Consider the following 15,958-nt stretch of genomic DNA (forward strand, 5'->3'; position numbering starts at 1 on the left):
CCAGGTATAAACGTGATCAGCTTTGACAGAGAGTAGCAAGGAGTTGTCACAAAGGAGGTAACAACTAAATCAGAATACGAAAACTGAGTAGGAATTTTTCAGAGAGCAAAAGGAGGTAAAGGCAATTCAGGAGCAGTATGTACAAAGGCATTGAGATGCAGCAAAAGGGAGCAAGAGGCTAAAGAATGGATGGGGGCGTGGTATGAAGACACAGACAAAGCTGAGAAGTTTAGGTTTTATTCTGGAAATGAATGGTATTTGGTCTATTAGATTTTTTGTGTGTTTGTTTTCTTTAAGTATTAATTTTAAAAATAAAATAACTTCTAAAAGTTATCTAACTCCTGATTGATGGGACTATGCAAACATTAATACATAACAAGTTTTGTTTTGGGCATCAATTTAATTACTGAAAGTAGGTGCAATCATATCAAAGATAATCAGAAGCAATCCATTTTGCTATATGGAATGCAAAAGATTTGAAGTGTGCATACTCCTGAATTTTGAGTAATATTTACTTTGAAAACTTAAGTTTCAGTAACTCTTCTGTATATAAAATTATTTAAACACTCTAAGAGCATTATTTAAGGGAGTCTTTTATAGGAAGGCAATAATCAGTTACTAATTTGTATGTTTTGAAAATGTGTATTTGACAATACTTTGAAAACAAAAAATTGTATAAAAATACAATGGACCCTTGAACAACATGGAGGGGCACCAACCCACTCCCCACTTGCCATTGCAAACCTGCATCTAACTTTTGTCTCACCCCGAACTTAACTACTAATAGTCTACTGTTGACCAGAAAGTGTAATGAGAATATAAACAGTTGATTAATACATTTTGTATGTTATATATATTATATATTGTATTATTTCAATAAAGTAAGCAAGAGAAAAGAAAATGTTATTAAGAAAATAAAGGAAGATAAAGTGTATTTACTATTTATTAAGTGAAAGTGGATCATGATGAAGGTCTTCGCCCTCATTGTCTTCAGGTTGAGTAAGCTGAGGAGGAGGAGAGAAAGAAGGGCTTGCTCTTTCTGTCTCTGGGGTGGCAGAGGCAGAAAAAGTGGAGGAGGTGAAAGGAGAGGCAGGAGAAGCAGGCACACTTGGTTTAACTTTTATTGAAAAACATTCTACAATATAAGTAGAGCCATGCAGTTCAAAATCCATGTTGTTCAAGGGTCAACTGTACGTTTTCATATTTGTTTGTCAGATTTTCTATCTGTAGGCTGAATATGACATAATAGAGTTTTTAAAAATCTAAACAGATAAATACTAGGTGTCATTCTACCACTAATGAACTGCATAACCTTAATGTAATTATTGTCCTTTTCTGAACCTCATTTCTTCTTCTGAATATACTGATATGGTTCCTTCGTGTGCTGAGGTTGGAGCTCCAATTTTGTGATTGCCATTCATTTCCAAATAGAAAATATTTAATAAGCAAAACCTATAGGTAGAGAAAGAAGTGATTTAGAGAAAGAGAATATGAAATTCTATTTACAGATGCTCCTATTAAATACATTTTTTAAAGATTATATAGGATGGAGATTAGATTAACAATATGGATATAGATTAAAGATAAAATGAATAGTGAAGATACAGAGGATGAAATGACTTTTAGAGTTTAAAATTTTGTATATATAGAGAGAGAGCTGACAACTTACATTTTCAGTGCAATATTAATGCCTGGGGATATGCTTTTTCATCTCTACCTATTTACTTATTTTTCTGTAGTTAATTCTACAGTCTCACTGATACGTAAAAGCATTTACCTAAGCATCTTTAAATGGTTCAATGTGTTCTTTTAATCTTGTCCTTGACCCAGATTAGCATAGAACTATTTTTCTCTCATTTGTAAACTAGGAAATATGAATACATTTGTTTTCTGTTAATAAACCATACTACTACATTCTTGGCAGTCATTAAATTAACAAAGGTAGTAACTTAAGAACTGATTAAATATCGCTTAATAGGCAATTGTCTTTCATGACTTGGTATCTTCAGATATTTCGGTGAAATTTTTATTATTCTTAAGATTTTAAAAAGTACCTCTGCAAACTATAACTAGGCATTGACTTAATTGGTAAACAGTCACTCTTCAGCCCATATGAAAAATCCCGCTGTTTGTTTATGGGTTTAACATATTTTTATGATTATAAATGTGAAACATAAATCTCTACCGGTTGATGCAACAACTGAAATATGGCCCTTCAGCTTGTTCTTCTTCTGTGTCAGCCTTTATTTAAGTGTGTTCTGCAGAATGCTAGTATTCCTCTAGATGCTCCTTGGAAAAATAAGATTCTATGAACAAATTTTTGGGAAATGTTGGATTCAACAAAGTGAAGCAAATAGGGTTAATTTTGTTTCAGCATCAGTCCACCAAGAATCTTATTTGAGCAACAAACTGATTTTTGTGTGATATTTCGTGGGACTAGAAGTATTGCATAGGACATATTTTGAGAAACACAGTTATGTTTAAAAACAATTTACATTAACAACTTAAATGAAATAAAACAAAACAAAAATCATAGCACACCTGGCCTCTGCTACTCTAAGGGGAAAATTGGGACCTACTGGGACAGATGTTTTTCTGGTAAGGGAGCGACAGCCTTGCTATAAGCATCTCATGAGTTTTACTGGTAGAACACTGTTCCTTTATTCTTTAAAATTATAAAGTAGAAATTCAAATTAAAGCAAAAGAAAAGTGTTTCCTAGTTAAAAAAACTAGTGGAAAAATTGTACAATTTAGGTAGTTTATTATATGATGGACTTGAAAAACAGCTAGTTTCCAATGAGAATAATTGCCTTTTTCTTATGAAGTTAGTCTGGAGGGTGAGGACTGGAGATTGCTTTCTTTCTATGTGAATTACTTGTTTCTTTTAAAAAAATAAAATCTACGTAAGTAAATACCTGAGAGTTTTCAATACAGATGTCTCCAAAAGTGTTATTGCTGCCACGTTATTTTTTAAATGTGTCACATAATGTTTGTATAATTTATAAATGATAACAAAGCAATCAGGCCACATTCATAAAAGCCCAGTGACACGTAATTTAGTTGAATCTGAGGATTAGAATTAATTGTCTCTCTTTGTTCCAAGTTCTAAATCTTAGTAAATGATTCAGTGCATATCATTACAGCTTAATATTTGCATGAAATCACAGTTTAGCTGGCATAATTTAACAGCAATTAAAAAGCTATTTAATCATCATGCAAATTGGTATGAGGACCCTTGAGTAAGAAGGGTGTCAGCCTTCTTTTTTTTTTTTTTTTTTTTAAGTATCTCCAGGCGGACAATTATATACTTGTAGACACCCATAACATAATTGATAACATTCTTCCTAGAATGAAAATATAAGTGAATAATAATTCATGTTTTCCATTATAAATAAAAGACCAACAACATGAATATGTCATTCGGTAAGAAAACATTATTATGATAATGAATCTTTCTCTCTTAGACATAAGTCTAGGTTGGAGGTAAAAAGTTACATTTATCCCTGTTCTCTAGTGTATAATCCCCTTCATGTTTGCCTTTCTGAAGGTAGACATTTCTGTAAACCCTATGGAACATGAAATGGCATAAAGCAAGGCACCCAGCAACCTTTCAGAAAAATGATTCATTGCATTTCTAGGTGATATACCTATAAGTAGCTGAGGTCCCTTCCTATTGTACATAGAAAACTATCCAGACTCGTTCCAATGAGCCTAGCAGTCTTGCACTAGCTAGCCTCTTCCTGTTCCTTAAAACTTACTTCATGCATTCTCCCTCTGCAGTCTAGCCACAGTGACTTTCTGCCAGTTCCATGGTTATTTCAAGATCTTTCTGAACAAGAATGGCATACTTTCTATTCCTAATATTTTTCTCACCCCTCTGCATATTCTCCTCACCACCTCCATGAGGCTTTCTCAGAATGTTACCTAAAACAGGGATTCCCCTGATTGCTTTTATTTCAGCACCTGTCCTTCTAATTTTTGTAATTGCACACATTATGATTTGAATTTTAGTCATTTGTTTACATATATCTAGTCACTCCACTAAAATGTAAATAACAAGAAAGAAGGAATAATGTCTACCATGTCTTATCTCTGTAAGCCCAAGATCTAGTACAGTATCTGCCACATAGTAGACACTAAATAAAATATTTAATGAATGAATGGCCGTAGCTTGAAATCCAAAAGGAGCCTATATCAAAACTTGGATTTATTTCTCAGAGGGAATGTTAGGGAGACATTCCTTTCCACTCTCTAAGTAGATTTTCTTGGTAACAGAAATTAGAGAATTGGTTTAGATTTTTTAAAAATGAAGCCCTCTAAAATATGGCGTGAATGTTGTTTCCCCAGTCATTTATACAATATATTATTTTTCTAAATATCTCTCATAAGTATAGCCTCTCACAGCATATGGATTCTGTGGTTTTTCATATATAGTACTTAGCGCAGTGTCTGGCACCTAGAAGACATTATAAAACTGAGGCGCGAAGGACTCAGATAAGTATATAGGATTATTCACACAATTTTAAGGAAAGGCTGGAACAATTAAAGGCTATCAAGCACTCTATGCAGTGTGATCTTTGTGGTAAATAATAAGAAGATGCTCATCCCCTCCTTAGGACTGACTTGGTTTTCTAGGTCTTTATGATAAATAGGAGAATGTTGTGGGTCTCTTTTAGAGCCATGCTTAGTTTAAAGGACACACTTACTTGTGTTTAGTAAACTTAATCTAAATGAAAGTCTTGCCATTATTTCTTGTCCATGACCTCTTTTTATCCCTTTCATATAATGCTTTTATCCCATCAAATTGACAAGGACTTAATAAAAGGTTTTTTGTTGCCTTCAATTTTCATTTCTTTTTCCCTTTTTCCAAATCATCTGTTCACCCTAATTTTATGTTCATTTAATCTCAACCTTTGGAAAATGGATTTTTAGTGATTTTCAGAAGCGATGAATGGGGATTTTATCTACATACCAGTTATAGAAGGAAGACTGAAAAACTTACCACAATGTGTTTTGTATCTGTATATTACTATTTTTTCAAATTTAAAAAATTGTAATATAACTAATAAAATGTAATTAAAGCTATCACATAATTTAAAATAATTTTATTATATATTTTCAGTCAAGTTTAAAAAGGATAATTACCATATGTTTTACAGATATCCTGATTTTTATATTAAATATTGAAATTCATGCTCCAAAAATTTAGGATATAGATCTTCACTCCTCAAGACTCCTTCCTTACTAGAACCAATGAGCTATTTTAACCATGTGATCATTATAGATCCCATTAGAAAAAGAGTTCAAACTAACATAAAAGAGAAACAAGTGTTTATTGATGAAGTTTTCATTTTAGCACCATAATTCATTGTCCTATACATGTACATTTGTTTTTTAATTGCTTTTCTCTAGGGCCACCTTCAGCTCCTAGGAATGTGGTTTTTAACATCAATGAAACAGCCCTTATTTTGGAATGGAGCCCACCAAGTGACACAGGAGGGAGAAAAGATCTCACATACAGTGTAATCTGTAAGAAATGTGGCTTAGACACCAGCCAGTGTGAGGACTGTGGTGGAGGACTCCGCTTCATCCCAAGACATACAGGCCTGATCAACAATTCCGTGATAGTACTTGACTTTGTGTCTCACGTGAATTACACCTTTGAAATAGAAGCAATGAATGGAGTTTCTGAGTTGAGTTTTTCTCCCAAGCCATTCACAGCTATTACAGTGACCACGGATCAAGATGGTAAGTCCCACTGCTGTTCTCTCAAAACAGACCCATAATTTCTTTTGATGCATAATATCCCTCATGGGCCTATATTTACTGCAGGTGCAATGAAGTCATATACATTATACACTGCAGAGGTAACGCACTGGTTGTTGTTCTTGTTCTTTCCTAAAATTCAGAAAGATATTTTTATGTTACTTCTCAGTAGTATGAATAATAAGATGAAATACTTCCCTCAATGTTTATGTACTCATGTATTTTTTATAATCATATAACAATATATCTTAATGAGTAAGTCCATATTACTTACCAATAGAAGTCAGAAATCAATAAAATGTTATTAAGTGAATTGAATTTCAATTGCCCCACTTATGCTGCCATCCTTTTTTCATGTCAAATAAAGCAAATAGTAAGAATTTTTAAAATTATAATTCATGTCTATATTATGAAAGCATTCCAGCCAGTATATTTAATTGTGATCCACTCTAAGTAGCAGACAAATTTAGAAATGTGTTCAAATGTCATCATCTATGGGGGTTTGTGAAAAGTAGTTAAACTGTTCAGAACTCTGATGAATTCAGCTAAATGTTCTCTTTATAACATCATAGATGTTTACTATAATATAGTCAGGTGCAAACACTCCTATTATTTTTACAAGTATATGCTCTCTTTAATTCCTTCATAACATCATTATATTGCATACCAGGAAACAGGAAAAGCTTCAGAGATTTTTATAAACTCCTTTTGAGAAGTGTTCATAAATTATATGGGCACACAAGTTATTGCCTTATGGTAGAAACTATTGTAAATGAACACATATATGAGAAAAATTTATAAAGATAAAACTATTCTTATACACTGCATTTGTTTGCTAAGGTAGCCATAACAAATAAGACAGGCTGTGTGGCTTAAGCAACAGACAATTTATTTTCTCATAGCTTTGCAGGCTAGAAGAATCAAGTTGTCAGCATTGTTGATTTCATTCTGAGGCCTGTGTCCTTGGTTTGTAGGTAGCTGTCTTTTCCCTTGTTTTCACAAGGTCAGGTCTGTCCTCTTTATCTCTAATCTCCTAATCGTCTCTTCTTATAAGGACATTAGTCATATTGAATTAGGACCCACTCATATGATCTCATTTTACCTTAATTACTCTTTAAAGACTCCATTTCTAAATGCAATCTCATTCTGAGGTCCTAGGTGTTGTGACTTCAACATATGAATATGTAGAAAGACAGTTCAGCATAATATACACAAAGGCAGCATATGGTGATATTTAAAATAAAATACATTGATTTGAATGTGTTGGAATAATACTCAGCAATAAAATGAACAGAGTATTGATACACACAACTTGAATAAACCTCAATGGCACTATGCAGAGTGAAAAGCCTATTTCAAAAGGATGCATTCTGTATGATTCCACTCATATAATATTCTTGATATAATGTAATTATAGATATGGAAAACAGGTTAGTGGTTGTCAGGGCTTAGAGATTTGTAGGAGGGCAGTGTGCCTAAGAAGTGGTAGATGGAGGGAGGACTGTGATGATAGTTGTATATCTTGATTATGGTGATAGTTACCTGACGCTACGTATGTGATAAATTGACATGTATATGATAAATGTCATGTGCACACACACAGACACACACACACAAGTCCTGTGGATTGGACCAATGTCAATTTCCTAGTGTTCCCAGATACTATACATAAATTCACTTTGCTGATAATCTTCAGAAATGCCTCTAATAAATAAAGCAAAGCCATATAATATTGTACACTAATAGTCTTTGCATTTACTATGTAATTTTCCTCTTCATTTAGCAAATAGCTCCACATCATAGAATTTGCTTTATGGTTATTCAAAATAGAATTCCTATTCTCTTTTGTTTTCCTCTTTCCTTTCATATCAACAAAATCTTGTCAAATATACCTTCAACATAAAACAGATGAGAGTTTTCTGTTCCTCTCTGCTTTAGCAGATGATTTCTAAGGTTTTTATTGCTGCAGCCTTATCAAAAAATACAGTCTAGTACAACAATTTTTAGCTATAGGGGAAAAAATTTAATTTCTGGACAAAACCAATATGTCACTTTAAATGAAGTAAATATGCTTACATAATTTCATACATACAGCAGCCTTTCATTCTAGGATTACAAAAGAGTATATTTAGTTCACATCTCTGCTTATCAAAAGGATAAAATATAAGTCGTGTTTCACTTTTAAAATGGGATAGTTCATTAAAAGTGTGTTGCTTATGGAAAAAAGATACATATCAAACATAAAATAAGAGATGGTACACATATATTGAAACCATATATTCTGGAAGGATAATATCATTAAGCAATTTGTTCCAATAATTTATCTTTATTGAATATTAAGAAAAGATTATTGTTAATTTAATTTGATTTTGTTTTACATATAAATATTAAAATAATCAAAGTATATTTCTATTTTATTTGAAAGTACATAAAGGTCCTAAACCAACCAAAATATTGTCACATATATACTAATAAAATATTATGACCAGACTTAAATATTAGCATCTGCTTCCATGTCATAATTTTGAGAGATACCAAGAAGGCCCCCTCTTCTTGTGCCTGAAATTCTGAAGTTAGAGAATCACATCTGTGACAATGCAGATACTCCAGGTAAGGGTAGTGTTATGAACCAATTCAGTCTGTGGATCTATCAGATATCCTTTCCATATCCAAAGGAGTCAGAGTGTAGTGTTGAATTTAAAAAGAATTTATAGAAACTTAATGTTTCAGAACAAACTTCAAACTGATGCCATTTTGTTCCAGATTTAAATGAAATAATTGTATTGCTTCAAATACAGGAAATAATTTGCCATCACTCCACTTGGAGTATCTTTGGGAATTCTCTTTTAACTGATTTAAGAGTCAATTGCAAAGATTATCTGATAACACATTACAATTTCATTGGACTGCGAGGACAAGAGTAAAATAGTTTACCTTCTCTATAGGTTACATATTGTTTTTATACAAAAACGCAAAAGTGATAAGTGTTATTCATAAACTTTCAATTTATTTAACATATTTTTAGTGTATTCCTTGTGTATGATAGTGAGCCCTTACGTACTTTAAAGTCTGGTGGGAGGCAGTTAATAAGCAGGTAATTTCACAAATATGTAGTTAGTACTCTAGTAGGTACTGCTAAGGAGAAGCCTAGGGTGCTCTGAAAGCATATATTCTCCAAATCTGGAGGATAAGTTGGGGGAGCCATCTTACTGAGGAAGTAACGTTTAAATTAAGTTCTATTCTGAGGGATGAATAGAAAGTGATTAAATAAAATGAGGCTGGAATAAGGGAAATAATTCTGAGTAGAAGGAACCAAGCAAAAGTTGGATAATGGAGGAATTAGAGGCTGATCATATATAAGATAGTGTATCATAGAAGTACAGCAGGATTTGGGGAAGGAACTAAAGAGTTCATCTAAAATTTGGAAAAATTAATGGGTATCTGCAAATAGCTGAAACAAGTTAAAGAATCAGCCACCTGTCAGAAGATGCTGGAATCTTTCCAGGGCCACAAATAGGGAAAAGAAGTCAGACTAATAACATTGCTCTTGAGGTCATACTTACATGAGTATGGAAAAAATATTAGAGACCAAAAAATATAGACAGTTATATTAATTATTTCATCCTCCTCTTATGTGTGCATATTGTGGAACATGAAGATAGAGATGAAATAAATTGGCCTTGGTTTGCCTTTTCTATCATGTAGTTGACTATATATATTTTTTTCTCATATTTAAGAAATACTAAGAAAACCACATTAAACAAATCTGGCTTAATTGTTTGCTCTGTTTATAATTAAACAAATGTAAAAAAAAGTTTGAAATCACTTAGAACCACTTAGATGTAGTTAGGAGAAACATTCCTTGATTATTCTAAGTCTAGTTTGCTAAATAAGATTATAGAGTTAAAACTATGACTTTCATAATAAGGAATCTTTGCAATACATCTTAATTAACTGACTTCTGCAATTCCTAAGATCTATATTTGCAACCTTCTGTTTTCATAGCTTATGTAAATGGTCTTGAAAGGTGTTTCATTTAGAGAGCAAAACAAGAAAGCAACATGCAGAAGACATTTGATTTTAATCTTCAGTGGATGATAGGAAAACGAAGGTGTGTAGTTCAGTAAAAAGTAATTATTCAGGTTTTAGACAGTAGAGGAAAACGTTAATCATGGATAGTCAACCCGAAACAAATTGTGTTTGTAGATATCCTGACATGTGCAAAAACCTTTAGGGACCATGTTCAAAGTGAAAGACATGGTAAATTACAAACCAATTCTGCTGATATTTGCTAAAGGGTCTTTAAAGCAATTATTGTCAGAACCAAGTTGTCCAATTCATTGGCATCTTAAAAAATACACTCAGCACTCCTATCTCTGCCCTTGAGTGACCATTCTGTATAGGCCTGCCTTAGGCTTGCATTGTGATTGCAGATTTCATGTATATGCTGTAGCAGGAATAACTAATTAAACCGACACTGAAAATATGTTTAAATCAACAGAAGTCTCTATATATGCATAAACTTGAGATGTCTATTTGGTTTACAGTTCACTGGATTTTGGATACACAGTCTATCTCAAATGCCAAACTTTCACATGTTGCTGGAGTAAGTAATTAGGGATAGTGTAAACATTCTTCATCTTTATATTTGCATTTTAAGGTATTTTATCTTTGAACATCTCTCACAGTCCTCACTGTGTTTTCAAAAATGCTCACAGCAAACATTCTTTTAAAAACCTATGCAATTCTATCCAAAGTTAAAAAAAAAAAAAAAAAGTGTGGAAGTTTTAAATGCTCGCTTACTAAAAATACATGAAATACAAGCCAGAGGCATGATAAGTTTTATTTTGTTTATTAAAACAAAATAAAAGGCAATAACCTGACTTTAACTAAGAAATATGCTGTATTATTTGTATTTTTCCAAATTTCTTATACATAGGCAAATTATATATTCAAAACCTAGACATATTGAAGTATAAAATATTTCTATCCTCAACAAAAGTGTTGCTCCCCTGAAAAGTGCACTGAATGTTTTATTTATGGAAGAAATGTCAAACTAGCTAATTTTACTAAATCGTGACTAGTAATGATTACATAATGATTATGGTGCAGCCAAATATTAAACTATAATCTAGGTGATTGTAAACTTTGTTTACACTCCTCAGAAACACCAAATTATTTCCAAGTCTAGCATCTTTTTGTGGTGTACATCTTTTGAGTAATTGAATAGTATAGAAAAGTGCCTCAGACTTTAGAAACTAGTTTTTTGAGAGTTGGTTAGCAACTCTGCTCCAATCAGCAGCTGTAGAAATTGAACAACTGTTCTCAGATAGTTATGTAAAACACTACAGTGTCACTGTCTCACTGGATAATAATCATACATTTTTTAAATAATTTGCCTTTCCAACCAATATATAAGCTTCCTGAGGGCATGGATGATGTATTATTCACTAAGAATATCCTCAATTTACATTGCCTATAACAATAAATCTCTACTGACTGCATTAACAGAGATTGAAGATGGTGTGAGTTAATTTTTCATTTGCTTAATTCATTAAAACATATTTATTGACTGTTTAGTGTCTGCCAGGAACTGTTCTGTGTTCTAGGAATATAGCAATAAAGAGAAAAATAATTAACAGTGTTCCTGCTTTTGCAGACACCATACTTTAGTGTTAAGAAGTGATAGGTCCCACGAGGAAGAACTAAACAGAGTAAGTGATTTGAAAATAATGGTTAGCTTTATGCAAGGAAACCAAAAACACCTCTCTAACTTGACACTTGAGCAGATCATGAATTGAAGAGAAACTCTTGTAACTATATAAAAGAAGACTACCACAGGCAATGGATATAAAAAGGGCAAAGCCTTAAATTCAAGCAGGAATATGTCTGGAAAGTAACAAGAAAGTATTATGGCATATTTATTCTTTAGCATATACTAAATTTCATGTTCACTACATTCTCTGATTGTGTATCTACAACATATTCAACAAAGAATTTTAATCAACACTAAACCATCCTTTAATAGCAACTTTTCTCCGTGATCATACATTGCTAAAGAAATGTGTTTGATCCTAAACTTGATTTCGAGCAGTTGGCTTTTAGAGTCGTCAGCTGTTTTCTCTGAGGAATTCTCATTTGCACATTTTGCGGAAAAGGTGACTGAGTATTTTCTTTAGCATAAAATAACAAGACCTTATTGCTGTTTTGGTGCCTCTACTACTATATTAACAATTTTAATGGCATTTATCTGTACAAATTGAAAAACATTCATAGAGATTCTTTAGTAAAATGTTTTAAATCCGTAAAATTAAACCAGATTAACAGATGTTTAACTAAATTGGAATTAAGTGTGTGCATAATCATGTTCTACATAATCTATAGCTATCATATGATATAAGGTTCTACTTTATGGTTAGGCAAATGTCTAGCAAACTGGCACATTTTCAATATAGTTCTTTGTTTGAAAATGGATGCCAATTTGATTTCATTAACTGAACTTTGCCTACAAAATAAATGAGGTGATTTGGATAACTGATTTATTATGTTTTTAGTATTTAACATTGGATTTTATTTGTGATTTTTTTTTTTTTTTTTTTTTTGACCGAGTCTCGCTTTGTCAAACCCCAGGCTGGAGTGCAGTGGCATGATCTCGGCTCTCTGCAACCTCTGCCTCCTGGCTTCAGGCAATTCTCTGCCTCAGCCTCCCAAGTAGCTGGGATTGCAGGTGCCTGCCACCGCCCCCAGCTATTTTTTTTTTTTTTTGTATATTTAGTAGAGACAGAGTTTCACCATGTTGGTCAGGCTGATCTTGAACTCCCAACCTCATGTTCCACCTGCCTCGGCCTCCCAAAGTACTGAGATTACAGGCATGAGCCACAGCACCTGGCCATTTGTGATATTTTCTAAAAGCCTCTTTGAAGTAAATATCCTTAAGGATTAAAACAGCATTAATGTGTAAGAATAAAACAAAATTATTTTCCAAGTGGACAGATTATTCTGATCATCATTTAAAATGTGGTATTTCTTCATACTTAAAAATATTTCAATTGCAAAGATTGAAAAACTAATTGCTGACCTTTTAACCAGACAGAAATTCCACAGACCATCATTAGATGAGTGTTTTTTCTTCCATGTATTCCTCTGCACTTTTCTATTTGGTTTAGATTCTAAAACAGTCAACATCTACATAAATAATTTATGATGTCCAGTGAAAAATAAAAATGCAGGACCCTTTGTTCAAAAAGTAGGAAAAGGGAGTCATAAAAGGTACTGAAATACAATGCTCTTTCTTCCAGTGATTCATCTCTCTCAACCTGGCACAATGTTTTTTGTTTGCCATTTAATGTCCCTCTAAGTAAAGAAAAAGTAAAATTTCTAATTATTTGCATTAAAATTTACCATTCATCTTTATATTGCTCAATGACCATTTTAAATGCAAATACAAGAACATTTAACATATGTGAAAACATCAAAATATACAAGTCTTTTTTCTGCAGTTGACCCCACATGCACCTCCTGTTCCCAAGTGTGTCTCAAGTAGTCCGGAACAGAAAAATATCAGCCAGACTCAGGAAGGTCGGGAAGTAAAAGAGAGGGTTCCTTAAAACATAGAGCCTGCCCAGAGAGCACTCGCTCTGTACCAGGGGTACTTGAGCAGAAAGAATGATGACACTCCCAGGTTCCCAGGGCTCTGCTTCAGGACTGCAGCTGCCTTTGTAACCCACAATGGGAGACCACCGGTGGTCTTCAAATCTCCTCCTTGGTAGGTGAGAGACCTGCTTGCATTAAGACATGAAATCTGCAGAGCAGAAACAGCTACACACACTCACATACACACACACACACACACACGCACACACACATGATGCTCCAGGGTTAGCAGATCCAACCTAGACCCTTTCCATGATGTCCAGATCCCTCACTGGGGAAAATGAACTGGCAACCCAGGAATGTGGTCCTCCCCACACTGAGGTCAATATATTCACCTAACCTAGGCGGACTATGACAGCAATCACAGGGCAGGGGTAGGGATTGGAAGACTGCATGGCTGAGAGTTGGGGAGTGTGCCAGGGAGAACACATCCTGTGGATATGCTAAAGTAGTGAGAGGCTGGACCTACATCCCAGAGCCCAGGCATCGTGCTCCCAGCACATGCTCCATTGCCCCATTTGTATTCACTTTAAAAATATGAGTATAAAGATAAAAATTATTAAGAATTTCAATGGCATTAGCTGAGCATTAAACCCTAAGAGAGCTGTGCATCTGCATGAGCCATGCGTTCGTGAAGCCAGCCTTGAAAACATTTTATAAAATGGTAATGTCACTGTTTTTCAAATTTACCTCTCGGCGTTACTCAGCAAACCAATATAATCAATGATTCTGACACACTAAATATTGAGCTATCTGTTATGTAGTGGGAAAAAAAAGATGCATGTGTGAGTGTTTGAGACATGATGCTTGCTATGGAGCCGCTAACAGTCTTTTATTCTTTAAGATTTGGAAGTGAAAGTTTAAGTGAAAAAAAAACTACATTAAATATATAATATCTGATTCAATATACATTTTCAAGAACTGACTGCCTGAAATATTACTTAGTACACAAGCCCTTAAAATATGCATGAAGTAATAAATGATTAAATAGTGATATGACAGGCAGTGAATGTTGACATTTTACTTATTTTTATGAAAGAAAGCCTAGTTGTTTGACCACACATTTATTCTGTTAGGTAGTGAGCAAAGCTTTTACTAATGAAAGATTAAAAACAGAAAAAAAATTGAAAAAGAGTTCCATGATTTGACTAATGCTCTTCTAATTATTTTGACATTCTAATAGATCTAAGGGTGGATTTCAGTTATCAATAATTTTATGCTCTGCTATATATTGTTATACTTAGTCACTTCCAAGATGTGTTCTAAAATATAAAAGTGTTTTTCCCTTGAAATAATTATGATAGAAATTGAAATTATTTGTATTCATTCTTTTATATTGTAATTCAGCTTACATATTTCCTAAATAATCTTTTATTAAAGCAAGTAAATATTATTCCAAGGATGATAGATATATCTATAATATATAAATAGAAATGTGCTTTATGTTCTTTTTCATTTTGTTTTATTACAAAAAATATTTAATCTTCGGCTGACAGTAAATATCTTAAATATGTATTAGTTTTTACTCTATAATGCTCATATGAATGGATGCCCTCCTATTTTAACTTCCCGTTTCAAGGCTTCTTTATATAAATAGTGGATGTTTGGCCATTGTCTATCTACGAGTTGTTCAGATTATATTTTGACCTGTCTATTTAGTAGTTATGCCCTGTATTTAAAAATAAAAAATCTATTATTTTTTATAAACATAAATATGTTGATCAGCTCTAGATAGGGATTACACAGATTCCTAGAAATTTGGAATAGGTTTCTCATTCTATTTTTATGAGAATAAAAGTTTAATATACTGAGCAGTTTTGAATATTTAAAATCTTTATCTGCTGTTTTTCTTTAGCTGTTTTACAAAATGTGAGATACTTGTATTAAGAGGTAAACAAATGCTATTTGAAATGCAACTTAAATATGTATATATTTATGTGTTTTTCTTTTTTGTTTGTTTTTGAAGCAGAGTCTTGCCCTGTCGCCCAGGCTGGAGTGCAATGGCGCAATCTCGGCTCACTGCAACCTCTGCCTCCTGGGTTCAAGCGATTCTCTTGCCTTAACCTCCCAAGTAGCTGGAACTATAGGCGCGTGCCACCACGCCAGGATAATTTTTTGTATTTTTAGTAGAGATGGGGTTTCACCATGTTAGTCATGATGGTCTCGATATCCTGGCCTTGTGATCTGCCTGCCTGAGCCTCCCAAAATGCTGGGATTACAGGCATGAGCCACTGCACCCGGCCTTAATTATATTTAAATTTAAACTATAACTGATGTGCAAAATTATTTCCTAAAATAAATTCCCACTTTCTGAATTGTACTAACCAAATTTCTGCCAGCTTATGTTAGTTTTACACATATATTATAAGGTGATGGTTTTCACATGCTTGAAATAACCTAAAGAGAATGTAGAGTTCAGTTACTAGTCATGAGGCAAGACACACATATGCCCTTCTCAAATAAATATTATTTTTATCTTATTTCAAAGATCTCTAAGAAATATTTTTAATCCCCTTGTATCTTTCAACTGACTCTTTAA

At 33.2% G+C, this 15,958-nt stretch overlaps 1 protein-coding gene across 6 annotated transcripts in view; it reads left to right on the top strand.

Moving 5' to 3' along the window:
* EPHA6 (EPH receptor A6) overlaps nt 1-15,958 on the top strand; it is a 928,471-nt gene that overhangs the window by 422,301 nt on the left and 490,212 nt on the right. For all 6 annotated transcript variants that reach the window (XM_031661852.1, XM_031661826.1, XM_031661827.1 and 3 more), the window contains exon 5: nt 5,413-5,748. In XM_031661852.1, coding sequence (XP_031517712.1) covers nt 5,413-5,748 — 336 coding nt within the window. The remainder of the gene's footprint in view (nt 1-5,412; nt 5,749-15,958) is intronic.

The sequence above is a fragment of the Papio anubis genome, chromosome 2 (genome assembly GCF_008728515.1).
Source record: "Papio anubis isolate 15944 chromosome 2, Panubis1.0, whole genome shotgun sequence".
Taxonomy (NCBI): domain Eukaryota; kingdom Metazoa; phylum Chordata; class Mammalia; order Primates; family Cercopithecidae; genus Papio; species Papio anubis.